Source organism: Odontomachus brunneus, unplaced genomic scaffold (assembly GCF_010583005.1).
Source record: "Odontomachus brunneus isolate Ranch 3 - 2012 unplaced genomic scaffold, Obru_v1 Obru_scaffold_104, whole genome shotgun sequence".
Lineage (NCBI taxonomy): Eukaryota > Metazoa > Arthropoda > Insecta > Hymenoptera > Formicidae > Odontomachus > Odontomachus brunneus.
The window spans coordinates 444,190-458,410 of NW_022639554.1; the positions used below are offsets into that span (position 1 = coordinate 444,190).

Here is a 14,221-nt window from a genome sequence, read left to right on the forward strand (position 1 = left end):
AGATAAAAATAAAAAGCTTTTTAGCAAAGACTATGTTCTCCAGAAACCGACTTATGTATGTTTCTAACGAAATATGCTTTTGACAATTTGATGGAAGGTACAAATGTCATTCCAACAAAATTAGAAGAATTATTATATTATCATTACCATGTGTGTGATTAAACTGCTAATAGCAATGTTATTAACAAAAATTATATTCTCAAATGTTTCCAACAAAGTTGGAAAGTTTTAAACAGTTAATGACACTGTCATCGGCAAATATGTGCTATATGTAAAAATTTGACAATTTTTATACGATCAGCCACGACAAAACTTTTGTTATTAACAATTGTTGCTAACATATATCTAGTTCAATTTTCTGCTAATAACATTTACTTTCAACATCCTCTGATCTAGGCCGCCAAATAATAGGTTGCGAAAATTATATTTTTGACAATAAGTAGCAAAGCTAACAGCATGTTTACAGCAAAATTAAGTAATTTCTCGTCAATAATATTTACTTTCCGCAAAATGTTGAAAACAATGTTATTAACATTTTTTTATTCCAAAATAACAAAATTAATAGCAAAATGTAATTAATTGTATTTAAATGTATTTTATAACTTGATAACGATTTTTTCCAGCAATTTTAAATGAGACAAATTGATTAGTAAGACTGCTAGAAACACACGTTATTAGCAATAAACAAATGTAAACAAGTCTTAATTCTCACGTCGAGACAAGTTGGGTGGATATGCGCAAGGCTGTCATATAAACTTCCATCTCACGAGTGAGTCTTCATTTACTGAAAAAATCTTTATTCTTGCGATACCGATACATATTGCAACACTCACGCACATACGCATATACGGCTACATAGTACATAGTACGATGCAGTCCGGCGGCAGTATACGAGTTTACGTACCCGCAATACTCGCGTGCAAATCATTCATTCCCATTTCCAATCGCATACACTCGAACAAACTTGTAACGGGTTTTATTATTATTGATTAATCGTTATAAGGACTTAATAGAACATATAAAACAATTCAAAATAAATTAACGACGCAATATTGTGTGTGTATGTGTATGTGTTTTAGGAGAAGGAGAACGAGAAGAGCGTCGGAAAAGTCTCCCTCCAGACACCTCCCAATATATTTCGGGAGGGTCACAATAATTCCTCCTAGCAAACACAATACAGAATGATAGGCGATGATTATAGTCACTGTGTGATCTTCTGGCGGACCAGCAATCCACAGTGCTTGGAATTCATTGCATTTACAAGATGATCTACAGACGCCTAGCATCGTTCTCTTCGTCGCTCCCATCTCGTAAAAATACTCGAAGACTAATATGAGATACAAAAAAAATGTGAATGTTATAACAAAAAAGAGCAAACAACAGACGCGATGTCCGAAAATTGTTTTGTAAACGCAACCAATTTCAAGCACTCAGCAAACACTTCTCCTACGACCGACTGAGCTACAACAGAATGAAACTTGCGTTACGTTTACTAAACCGTAAATCGTCTATTTCGTGAAATGTTCATTTTATGCTGACTCAGCCGGACGCGGAATTTCGTCGACATATTGTTAAATACATCCTGCACACACGAGTGACTAGCACTTCACACAAAACTACTTTCCGATTAAGGAAAATGCAAGAAGGTACAACGGATTAAAAAAAGTTAATATTTTTACATATTCATAGCTTAACCGTAACTAATATTTTCTTCTATATGTTGCTATGAATTGTAGATTTAAAAAACCTGATTGATTTCTCTTCTTCCTTAGCGACGTCCTTAGCACTCGCTCACACTTTCCTTGAACGTACGCGGACTTTCGTGGCGAAGACTTCTATTCCCACTGTACATTTAGCTCCTGTCATTCTTATTATACAGGATGGAGTAGCGTTTGTTCGTTCACTTTCGATGTGTTAAATAGAATCAAGTGAGGAACGAACGCCGTAGAGAATAGATCCTCTATCTTATAATGTATATATACTACAGATTACTTAAATAAAATTTAGAACCGGACAGTCAGATTTCAGCTAAACGCACAGCGAGAGCGCGGCGTGTCTCGTGAACGCATTTCAACCTCTCATACGTCAACAGAACTTCTGTAAAGTATTTGCTCGGGAGGTGAAGTTAATCAGTCTATACCGCGAAATGGAGCGGGCGAGTCGTTAGCTTGCAGTTAAAGCTCGTCCTTGAGATCCTCGTCGTCACCACCGGTCGGTGGGACGCCACCGCCTGTCCCTTGGTAAAGTTTGGCGATAATCGGCTGAACAATGTCGGTAAGTTCCTTCTTTTGTTTCTTGTATTCCTCCGGCTCGGTGTCTTGATTGTCTTCGAGCCACTTGATCTTCTCCTCGATCGCTTCCTCCATCGTCGCTTTGTCTGCGTCGCTCACCTTCGAGCCGAGCTTCTCTTTGTCAGCCAGCTGGTTCTTCAACGAATACGTGTACGATTCAAGATCGTTACGCGCCTCCACGCGCTCCTTCAGCTTCTTATCATCGTCGGCGAACTTCTCCGCGTCCTTGATCATCCGCTCGATGTCATCAGGCGTCAGGCGATTCTGGTCGTTCGTGATGACGATCTTCTCGCGGTTACCGGTACCCTTGTCCTCGGCCGATACTTGCAGAATACCATTCGCGTCGATCTCGAAAGTTACCTCAATTTGTGGTATACCACGCGGCGCCGGTGGGATGCCGGTGAGGTCGAACTTGCCGAGCAGATGGTTGTCCTTGGTCATCGGACGCTCGCCTTCGTACACCTGAATCGTGACAGTGTGTTGGCTATCGGACGCCGTGGAGAAAATCTGAGACTTCTTTGTAGGAATGACGGTGTTTCTATAAAAATAAATAAGAAATATTATTTAATAATGCAATTTTATATATATATATATATATATATATATATATATATATATATATATATATATATACACGATATAATTCTAAATTCTAAAAATCCAAAACATCCAAGGAAGTTCTGCCAGTCTAAGAATTCATTAAATAAAGCACCTCAGAATTCAAGTATCTATGATGAATTTAAGTATGAATCTAATGATTCTCAAAAATCTGAAAATGCAATAACATAAGAATACAAACAGATAAAGGTATCTAAAAACCAAAGATTTCCTAAATACTAAATTTTTAAGAATTGAAAATTGCAATATATACATACTATACAAAAATTTGACATATATTTAATACACTTGAATGTAAAAAATTTTTAATCAATTGAGCTTCTCATTGAGATGTGATTAAAATCTGTTTCGACTGCTAAAAATAACTAATAATGAATAATAAATAAATAATAATAACTGCACACAGCTGTGCAACAGAAAAAAAGTGCTTTGTGTGCTCACCTTGGAATAAGTTTAGTCATCACACCTCCAACAGTCTCAATACCCATAGTAAGAGGATTAACGTCGAGAAGTACGATCGCATCCGTGTCTTGTTCTCCAGAGAGCACTCCCGCTTGCACAGCGGCACCATAAGCGACAGCCTCATCGGGGTTGATGCCTCGCGACGGTTCCTTGCCACCGAAGAATTCCTTCACCAACTGCTGAACCTTCGGGATTCTAGTCGAGCCACCAACCAAGACAATTTCGTCCACGTCTTTCTTGCTCATGTCGGAATCTTCCAAGACCTTCTGCACAGGCTTGAGAGTGCTGCGGAAGAGGTCCATGTTTAACTCCTCGAATTTGGCACGGGTCAGGGTCTCAGAGAAATCTTCGCCCTCGAAGAACGATTCGATTTCGATCCTCACCTGCAATATACAAAAATATCAGTTAGATCGATAATCGTTAATTGAAATAACAAATAGTAACAGTAATAATCACTTGACAAAAAAATATACTTAATAGATTTATTTAGTTATTTAATAATTTAAAAAAGATAAAATTATATATAAGAAAATAGATTATTAAAAAAAAATTATATATAAAAAAATATATAAGAAAATCTATTAAACAACAAATACGTAATAATCGCTTGACTTAAACAGATACAATTTAGAGTTAGAGAATTTAAAAATGGAAGGATCATAGCTAGTATAAAATAGGTAATATAAAATAGAAAAAAACGTATACACACTTGGTGGCTAGCGCTGAGCGCTCGTTTGGCCTTCTCGACTTCACGACGCAATTTCTGCACAGCTCGGTTATCCTTGCGAATATCCTTGCCCTTCTTCTTCTTGTACAGCTTGATAAAATGATCCATCACGCGCTGATCGAAGTCTTCGCCTCCTAAATGAGTGTCTCCGTTGGTCGCAACGACCTCAAACACGCCGTTGTCGATAGTGAGCAGGCTGACATCGAAGGTACCACCACCCAGATCGAACACCAGTACGTTCTTCTCACCGTCTTTCTTGTCCAAGCCGTACGCGATCGCGGCGGCAGTCGGTTCATTGATGATCCTCATTACGACGAGGCCAGAGATAGTTCCAGCATCCTTAGTTGCCTATAACGAGGAGGAAAATTAGAACATGAGATTAAAAATTAGCAATGAAAAGATGTTTTAATCGACTTGCTCGTCCTGCCTTCCGGATTACTGCTGTGTACTTCGTGGATTTGACGTTTTGTCAGTATTTCAGTTCACTTTGTGAAAGCAAGAGAAAAACAACCCGAACTGAAATGTTCACGAAACTTGGAAACAAATCTACAAAGAACACAGCACAAATTCGGAAATCAGATCGAGCAGTTCTTTATAGCACGGGAGCTTCAAATATTAAGTTCGAACCGATTTGTTACAGCTTAACTTGTTACAATTAATATTATTTCTTAGCTACTATGTAAATTTTTTGAAGTGATTCGATGATTACTCTACTTTTCGAATGATTTTCCATTCATATAAAGCGAATTCTTCACTTTAAATTGTAGAGTAAATATTTTTATTCGAACTTTAAAAGTGAATTTAATGTACTCCACTGTCACAGGAACACAATCATTCTAATTCATTGAAAGATTCGCTCATATGGAATTAAAATCCAAGCTTGAGTGAAACACTCTTGCGATTTCAAGTGGCAATATTTTCACTATCGCTTCAAGTGAAAAAACTGCTACTTTTCGCTTATTTCTAGTGAGATTCCACTACAAAAATTTTAAAGATACGTGTGTGTATATGTCTCAATATCATGCATGACGTTTCAGCATTTTTAAATTTTCGCTCGAGTGCAAGTACCAGACATCAAGATGTAAAAGACGTCTCTAAAACACTTCAAAGGAATATCAATTCGAGGCTCACAACCATTCACAATTTGTTCGTGCAAAGACAAGTATATAGCCAAGTCTCAATGCGACGGATATTAGGTATAGAGCTATTGAAGAACATCTCACCTGTCTCTGCGCGTCATTGAAGTATGCCGGGACAGTAACCACCGCGTGAGTAACCTTCTTGCCGAGATATGCCTCGGCAGTCTCCTTCATCTTGCCCAGCACCATAGCGGAAATCTCTTCAGGCGCAAACACTTTCTCGCCTTGACTGGTCTCCACCTTAATGTGTGGCTTGTTATTTTTCTCAATTACCGGAAACGGGAAGAATTTCACGTCGTGCTGCACAGTGGGGTCTGACCACTCGCGACCGATCAGTCGTTTCGCATCGAACACAGTGTTTTCCGGATTTGTCGTCAGCTGGTTCTTCGCGGCGTCGCCGATCAGGCGCTCGCCGTCGGCGGTAAATGCTACGTAGGAAGGCGTGATTCTGTTACCCTGGTCGTTGGCTATGATCTCCACGCGGCCATTCTTGTAAACGCCAACGCTGAAAGACGTATACATCAAAATTATAATTATTTATTTAATAATATTAATTAAAATTATAATTATAATTAAAATTATAATTATAAAAATTAATTATTATAAAAATTAATATTATAATTAAAATTATAATTATATGTAATTAATCTTGTTACATTAATCTTGTTAATCTGTCTAGAACGCATTTTCTAAAGTACAATCAGTATATTCTTCACTGAAATGCTATGTTTACAACTGGTGATTTAGTTATAGTAGTGCAGTATTAAGTATAGTAGTGCAATCGGTAAAATCTTGCTAAAAGAATCAGTTAATAGTAACAAATGTTTCTATGACCTGTTTTTAGACTTGTTCTTTTTTTAAAAACTTCTTGAACTGAAGATTGGTGTAATAAGTTAGAGTGAGAGAATATAGACTCTGAAAATTAGAGTAAGAGTACAACGAGTATATATTGTTTCATTTTAACTTATTGCATCAGTTAATGTGCATCAGTTTAAGCAGTTCTTCGAAAAAGAACAGAGCTATTGGTGTAGTTTGCAAACATAGATAGTGTCATTACACATAAATCGCGTTGAAGTTGTTAATTCCATCGCCACAAACGCAGAAATTTAAACTTGGAACAGCGTATAATAAATTTATATACCACAAATTTTGCAGTAAAATTTTCCACTAATTAAAATCAGTGAAATATAAGATATAGATTAATAAAGGGACTGATTCTACCAGAAACATTTTTATAGTGCTGATGCACTATAGGAAAGCAATGTATCATTATATTTAATCTTCAAGTAACATATACTTACCAGGAGTAAGTTGTGCCCAAATCAATTCCTATCACCGTACCAATGTCCTCCTTTTCCTTGTCCTCTTTCGCAAACACGGCGACTGCTAGCAGTCCCAACATCAGCAAAGCTTTTGCTTCCTTCATGTTTTGTATTTTCTATGAACTTTACCTAAATTACAAATAATTGTAGAATTAATGCATGGTAGAATTTTGATAATTATCTTTGATAATTTTGTTATGATTTGATACAATCATATGACACAATTATATACAAAATATTACATATGTAATATTGCATATTTTGTGTTAATAATTACATTAATACCAAATAAATTGTATATAAATATCTTAATATACAGCGCTTTTTGTTAAATGTAACAATTAACATAATGTTAGTAAAGTATACATCACAAAAAAGTATACATTACAAAAGTAGACTCTATTAAAATTAATTTCTTCTAAAGGATATCTTTATAAATTATATTTTAGAGCAACAATACACATCAGATTACAACCATATTTGGAGCACAACTTGTTTCCCCATTTTTGACATCTGGCACTGGATATACTTCTCAATATTTGATATATTTCTTACAGTATCGCAAATTCAAGTTAATTAAACAAATTAAAGATAAACTAACGATAAATTAAAGTTTACGTGGCCACGAGTGAGATCTATTGGGACAGCATCGGTTTGATAAAAGTGTCACACGTCATCTTTCCGTCTTCAAGATGATTTCACAATTTCTTGATACCTCAACATTTCGGAACCGGCCGAGTGCCGTGATTATTACGATCCGACGAGCATCTTTGCACGCGTCGAGACGACGTAAACACGTAGATGTCCTCGAGGAGCCTTGACCGCGGGCGTATCGAACGAATCGCGATCAAACGTGGCAGAAGACTCGCCGCGACATCCGAACATAAAAACTCCCGTTGAACTCGGGCGAGTGAACGCGGAAATACCGCGGAAAGCTATTCGCCGATTCGCGTCGATCTCGGCTAACGATCAAAATATCCCACGAAACCGTCGGAAAGTCTTAGGAGAATAAGATTTCCGTTTGGACGAAGATGATTCAGTTGCGGCTTACATGTCGTCGATAGGCAGCGATTCGACAAAGTGAAACGTTCGCGGCGAGCCGTAATACAGAATTTCGTGTCAGGCAAAATATCGGAAAAGCGAAACGATGAACTCACCAGTCGAATTTTTGTGTCTCCAAAAGATACGTCGGTGCTCACAGACGGTGAACGATTCCTCTCCGGTTCTCTCGTCGATACGTACGTTGTCAATCTCACGCAGAAACGGTACAGCGATGACTGATCTCAGCGACGAACTCGAGGCCGGGATATTAACGGGAACGTTTCGTCGTGGCCGACGCCGATTGGCGGCGCAGCCGCCGCTGGCCGCCGCGCTCGTGGAATGCCGACGCGCTGATTGGCTGGCGCGCATACAGATGGCCGCAGTGCGTTGGCCCACGTCACGGCAAATCACTTCCAGAACCTTCGCACACGGCTACGATTGGCACGCAACCGATTGGACGTGACACGGGGTACACGTGGTGTCCACCAGCCCGGCGGGTTCAAGGGTGCACAGGCAGGGCCGGCGTCACCGCGCGCCGTCATACTTTCATTCTCTATCGCGAGATACAGTACACCGACACGCAAGTAACCGTGTCGATGGCATCATTATCGTGATATTATGTTATCGAGTTAAGTCGTATGTTTCATTATAAGATATAAGAATACGTGATCTCTTGTCTTGTATAATTCTCACGCAAAAAGTCTGCGGTATTCAAAATAATTTATCTCAAAAATATAAATTTTAAATTTTAAAAGACTCTCTTGTAACATATACAACACTCTCACATATAGCCTTCCATAACATTTTATTGATAATTTCAAATGTACATAGAAAGTACCTATAACATAGAAAGTAGAAAATAATTACAAAAAATAATTTCAATTGCAGTTTTTAAAAATATTTTGACGCATAATTTACAATTGGAAAACTTGATATAGAGCATATATATGTATACACACACACACACGCGCGCGCACACACACACACACACACACACGATTTAGCAAAATGGTTCAGACACAATGAAATTGGTCATCCACCAAACTGTCAAAATTAAGAGTCATATGACAGGCTTGCCTAGTAATTATATTATTAACATAATTATTAATTATTAGCAATTATTATTTATCATAGTGTGCTCTTAATTATATTATTGTGTAATTACTTAATTTTGAGAATTTGGTGAGGTTCCAACTTCATTGTGTCGAAATTATTTTGCAATCCACTATACATATATTTTGTAAGCAACGTCAAACATGTCGTAACATTAAGTTGGCAAAAATATTTACTCAAAAAACAATGATTCCTGTTCTTTCCACTTTTGTGTCCACTATCACTTGATAAGGAAAAAATAATATTGTAAGTAGCCACTTTACTGCTACCTTATTACAATATCCATCCATTGGCACGTGATTTGTTAACAATTATACAGTAATCTGTTTTGTAGTAATTACTGGATGTATTTAAAAATATAAAAATACTTCCGACTTATCATGTTTGATTTTCCGAAATTGTACAAAGCAAACACGGAACAAGCATTCAAAGATTCTACATCAGTCCAGTCACGCTTCGCACGCACACATGTATGCACACACGCACGCATCCGTGACACCTTTCCCGCCTAACGGTATCCGTCCGTTATCTCAGGTAGTGGGTTAAACGGAACACGTATTACTCAGCGGATCGTCTCGCATTATTATTTCACTGACTCTGCTTTTAACACAATTATCTGCCATGCGCTAATCTCGGCGGGATTTGCAAAACTTAATTTAACAATATATTTAACAATTCATAACAAACACATATATGTAACAATGAGCTTTTTACAATTGCAACAAATCAATCATTACAAATCATTAATCTATAATCTTGTATGTCACATTAATTATTACTGTTCCCATAAAAAAATAATATGCGGAAGTGTGCAGATTTATTCATATATTAGAAATCATTTTCTACACCTATAACGTGCCTGTTTTTTTTTTTTTTTGGCACTTTTCCAAATGAATATCGAGCAAATAAAATATAATTTAACTTAGTCTCACACTCCTAACAATTGAATTCTAATATTTGGCTTGTTGGTTCAATGCATCCAAAAGCATAGGAGTGAAATACGTTATGATGCAATCGGCACCAGCTCTTCTCATGCAAGTTATTGTCTCCTTCACTGCATTCAGTAAGTTGAACGCTTTATTGTTTGCAGCATGTTGCAACATGGCGTATTCTCCTGAGACTTGGTATACAAATAAAGGATATTCGGGATGAGCGTCCTTTACACGTTTCACTATATCTAAGTAAGGCAGTCCTGGCTTCACCATTAGCATGTCCGCTCCTTCTTCTACATCTCTTCTCTTTAAAAAAAAAAAAAAGAATTTTGATGATAATATATAAAATTTAAACAGTAGATTCTTTATCTATCTGATAGTCAGAAGAATATAAAATAAAAAGGAAAATATTGATATAATTTTAAGATCTGTATTAATAATCATTTACTTATTCGAAAATATTCAGATTTAAATTAGAGGTAGATATCTTTATGTTATTTTTGTTTTATGTCACACGATTACAAACATAATGTTATATATATCATACAACTTAAATGAAAAACTTTGATTTGACTCTAAATTTAAATCAAAGTTTTTCATGTAAGTTTCTCAAGTTTCAACAAATTTTCATAGATTTGAGAATTTTACATAATATATCGCTGCAAAACAATGATGTATAACTATAAATAGAATAAAACTTACGGCCGCTCTAACTGCTAATCCGGCGCTACCCGCAGGTAATTGGTAACATTGACGATCGCCTGTTGACGGAGCGCTTAACGATGCCTCTCGGAAAGGGCCGTAAAGTGTTGACGCAAACTTTGCGGAGTAAGACAAGATTGCTACCTTATGCGATAAGTTTTTCAGCGTTAGAGCCTGTTTTATTGCAGCCACTCTACTATCCATCATATCGGACGGTGCAACAATATGGGCGCCTGTCAAGCATTTATAAACATTATAAACATTTATGTATAAATATTATGAATACGTATGACAAAGATTTATTGCGTATATCACAGAGTTATAAAAATATCAATAAAGTTTTTCTCTTAATAATAACAGATTTGAACAAATATTTTTTTTAAATCAAATAATTAACAATTGATTCAGGCAAAATCACTAAAGAATGTTTAATTGAAGATTGTATTTTTCACGGTCTTGGAACAAAATCCATTGACCATTAATTGAAAATTGATTTCAATGAATTCAATTGAAAACTGATGATTGATATGGGTGAAAGAAATTAAAGATTATTCGATTAACGATTGAACTTAGCAAATTTAATTAAAAATCGTTTAATTGACAACTGAAAATTTAATTAAAGGCCGTTTAATTGATAATTGATATAAACAATTTTTTTTCAAAATAAAACTATTTTTTTTCAAAATAAAACTAGACTTATCCTTTATGTTATTTTTAAACACATTTCTTACCAGCCTCTGCATATGCAAGAGCAACTTCAGCGATTCGTTTAATGCTCGCTTCGTTATCTATAGAACCATCTTCTCCGATAATACCACAGTGTCCATGAGATGTATATGGACATAGACAAACATCACACGCTATTACCAAATCGGGGAAATGACTTCTGAGTATCTTTACAGCTTTGATAACAGGATTCTCTTTACTGTCGGCATGAATACCAATAGTATCCTATAATTAAAAACCAATCAAAATTATATATATCTTTATTATTGAATATTTAATTAAAATTAAAATATTAGTATTACATATTTATAAAACTAATGACTATCTCTTCTCTCCCATTCTCCTATATATATTCTCCTATATATATTCTCTTTCTCACACAAAAGCAAATATCTGAATTAATTTTTCAAATTTGTATAGAAAAAATGAAAAATTAAATAAGATTTGCGATATATATTTTGCATAAATTTAGGGAAGCTTTATCACTGTTAATAGATACTACCTTTGATAGGTGGCGTAACACACCAAATAAGAGAATAGACTTCAATCCTTTCTTAATTAAAGGTGTCAAATGGGATATTAACGAGGAAACTCCAAAACGATATACACCAAACATACTTTCAATGCGTTCAGTATGTTCTATGTCACTAAAATAACATACAAGATTTTTATTTGTATATTACATGCCATGCCACATATATTTTTTATTAATTTTTTATTATTTTTATTATTTTTATTATTTTTTATTTCAGAAAATTATAACATTTAAAGAAATATATGTTCTTAAAAATAATTAGATTCATAAAAAAAACTATATTTTTACAATATATATAATATATAATATTGTTATGTGACTTGTGTGCTACAAGATTCTATTTTTCTTCTTTATTGGTAAAGCATAAAATTTACATATACTTATGGAAAATGTCTATATATACATGTTTTGCAAGAGTGTACATTATAAATGTGAGTATTGAAATAAGTAGAAAAATATATTATAAATAATTATCAGATATTATACTTACGATACAAATATAGGTAGCATAAGATTACAAGCAGTGAAATTAGTTGTACTCATAGATTGCCATTCTCGTAAGAGAGGGTGAAAAATGCTACTGTGAAGATTGTGCTTAGCGCTCCTCATCATTGTTACTGGTACTCCAGTTACTTCTTTTACAGCTGAATTACTTGCATTATTTTCTTCATCCTTCTTCATTCTTAATATTATAGTACCAGACATAGTTCTTTTTATAGTTATATAATAATTATTTGAGTTTATCAGAAAATGGGTAATCTAGAATATCATACATTATTACAATTCAGATTAAAATATATGAGCAATAATAATTATATAAAATAAATTATGTGTAAATGAAACTTTTTTACTACAATTAAAATTTAATTTGCCTGAATAATTTAAAGTGTTAATGAGAGAAATTTCTATATGTGACATAATATGCAATTAATACTGTTATTAAAAAAAAAGAAAAACCATATATGAAATAAATCATGATGTGTAGCAAATATAAATATTATATATGTATTATATGTGTACGACTAGAGAAAAAGAAAAAGTAACAATCGTAGTTTGATAAAAGATCGAATACAACAGTAGAAAGAACAATATTCGACATTCGTACAAAACACAAGCAGAATATTTTTACGAATTCGCCGAAGTTATTATATATACGTCGAATTCTTAATTCGACGTCGAATTATATAATTCGAATTTATTTGGATAATAATCCAAATAAAATTCCAAACAATTATATAAACTTCTTACTTTTATTATAATGAAAATAGTAGTTTAAACAATGTCGTCTTAGTTTGATATTGAACATGGAACTAGATTTTCCAAGCACAAAATGTAAGATAAGCATGACATTGTGAAAATGTTACTTCCCACTATTGACGTTAAAAACTTGCGATGCAACCAGAATACTGACAGATACAAATTATTAAGATACATAATTATGTGAAACAAGTGGTCACATATTCTTCGATCGGTTATGTAATCCGAAGATTAATTTTTTCGTGACGCGGGTTTACGAATGTGTTATCAAATATTATTTCATTTCATATTTGAAATTCAAGAGATAAATTTAAAACCCTTCTTGTACAATTACTAGCTATATATATTATACATACTCTATAGGTGTACAGCTAGAAACTCTTGTATCATAGAAGACTCAGAATGTGTATATAGCAGATAAAAGAAATGACTGACCGGAATGTAAAAGTCATTCTACAATTGCTTTTTCTCTTTCTCTCTCTGGTTGCAGGCCTGACTCGGTGGGCCTAGAGAACCTCTAGTAAAGAGAATCGTCAAGCAGCTACTCTGCGATTAGCTGATATAAACAGGTACGGACCCGGCATTGCGACGCCAATGCAAAACCATATATATATATAAAGCTATCCACACACACTTTTCATCACACTTTTCCGGAATACCAATACGCTCATTGGATATCGCTCGTCGCATATCATGTGTCGCGTCGCGCATCGCATTGGCTGCGAGAGCCATAAGACGTAACGTAAGAATTGACCAATTACGATCGAGTATTCATAAAAATGGCGACCTTACAATCGACGATTCACAACATGATTGGTCAATTCTTACGTTACGTCTTACAGTTACTGTTACGGAAAATGTGTGTGGCCAGCTTAAAATAACCATCTGTCTACATTGGCGTCGCAATGTCTAAATCCGTACATGTTTAGCCAATCAGCTGGTCACATGACCATGTTGGCGATTCTCTTTACTAGGGTTGCATTCCAAAACGTTCTTTTTGAGGAAAATTTTACTCAATATCTATAGTTCACGTTACATATACTATAGAGTATCGAGTAAAATTTCCCAAAAAAGACGTTTTGGAACGCAGCCCTAGTTTAATATAGACATCTGTGGACAGGATTGAGTTGTCATAAACTATATAGTTACTAGGGGCGCGTCCCGTTAAGCCCGTATCAGACTATCGACTGCACAGCCGACCCGACTGCCGACTACGACTCCTGACTCTCAATGGACCAATCATAATGAGGCGCCGACTGACTAGATCGGCCGACTCGCATTTAGAGTGCGTTCCGAGTTGCGCATGAAGCGCGTATTTCTTACAGTATACGTGACATAAACTATAGATAAATAATT

At 35.2% G+C, this 14,221-nt stretch overlaps 2 protein-coding genes across 3 annotated transcripts; both read right to left on the bottom strand.

Annotated features, from left to right (window-relative positions):
• Positions 1-770: 770 nt before the first annotated feature.
• Positions 771-7,878, bottom strand: LOC116849044 (endoplasmic reticulum chaperone BiP). The gene is made up of 6 exons (XM_032825771.1): positions 7,717-7,878; positions 6,539-6,688; positions 5,322-5,742; positions 4,081-4,446; positions 3,351-3,754; positions 771-2,829 (listed from the first exon to the last, which is right to left on the bottom strand). Exons 2-6 carry the CDS (start codon positions 6,661-6,663, stop codon positions 2,175-2,177), a joined length of 1,971 nt encoding a protein of 656 aa, XP_032681662.1. The 5' UTR covers positions 6,664-6,688; positions 7,717-7,878; the 3' UTR covers positions 771-2,174.
• A 510-nt stretch (positions 7,879-8,388) lies between these two features.
• Positions 8,389-13,414, bottom strand: LOC116849046 (delta-aminolevulinic acid dehydratase). 2 transcript variants are annotated; one of them, XM_032825776.1, is made up of 6 exons: positions 13,222-13,414; positions 12,099-12,367; positions 11,576-11,720; positions 11,079-11,298; positions 10,348-10,580; positions 8,389-9,951 (listed from the first exon to the last, which is right to left on the bottom strand). In XM_032825776.1, exons 2-6 carry the CDS (start codon positions 12,311-12,313, stop codon positions 9,664-9,666), a joined length of 1,101 nt encoding a protein of 366 aa, XP_032681667.1. In that variant the 5' UTR covers positions 12,314-12,367; positions 13,222-13,414; the 3' UTR covers positions 8,389-9,663. The 2 variants fall into 2 exon arrangements, with proteins under 2 accessions (XP_032681667.1, XP_032681668.1); XM_032825777.1 differs by lacking the exon at positions 13,222-13,414 and adding an exon at positions 12,857-13,205.
• Between the last annotated feature and the right edge of the window lie 807 nt (positions 13,415-14,221).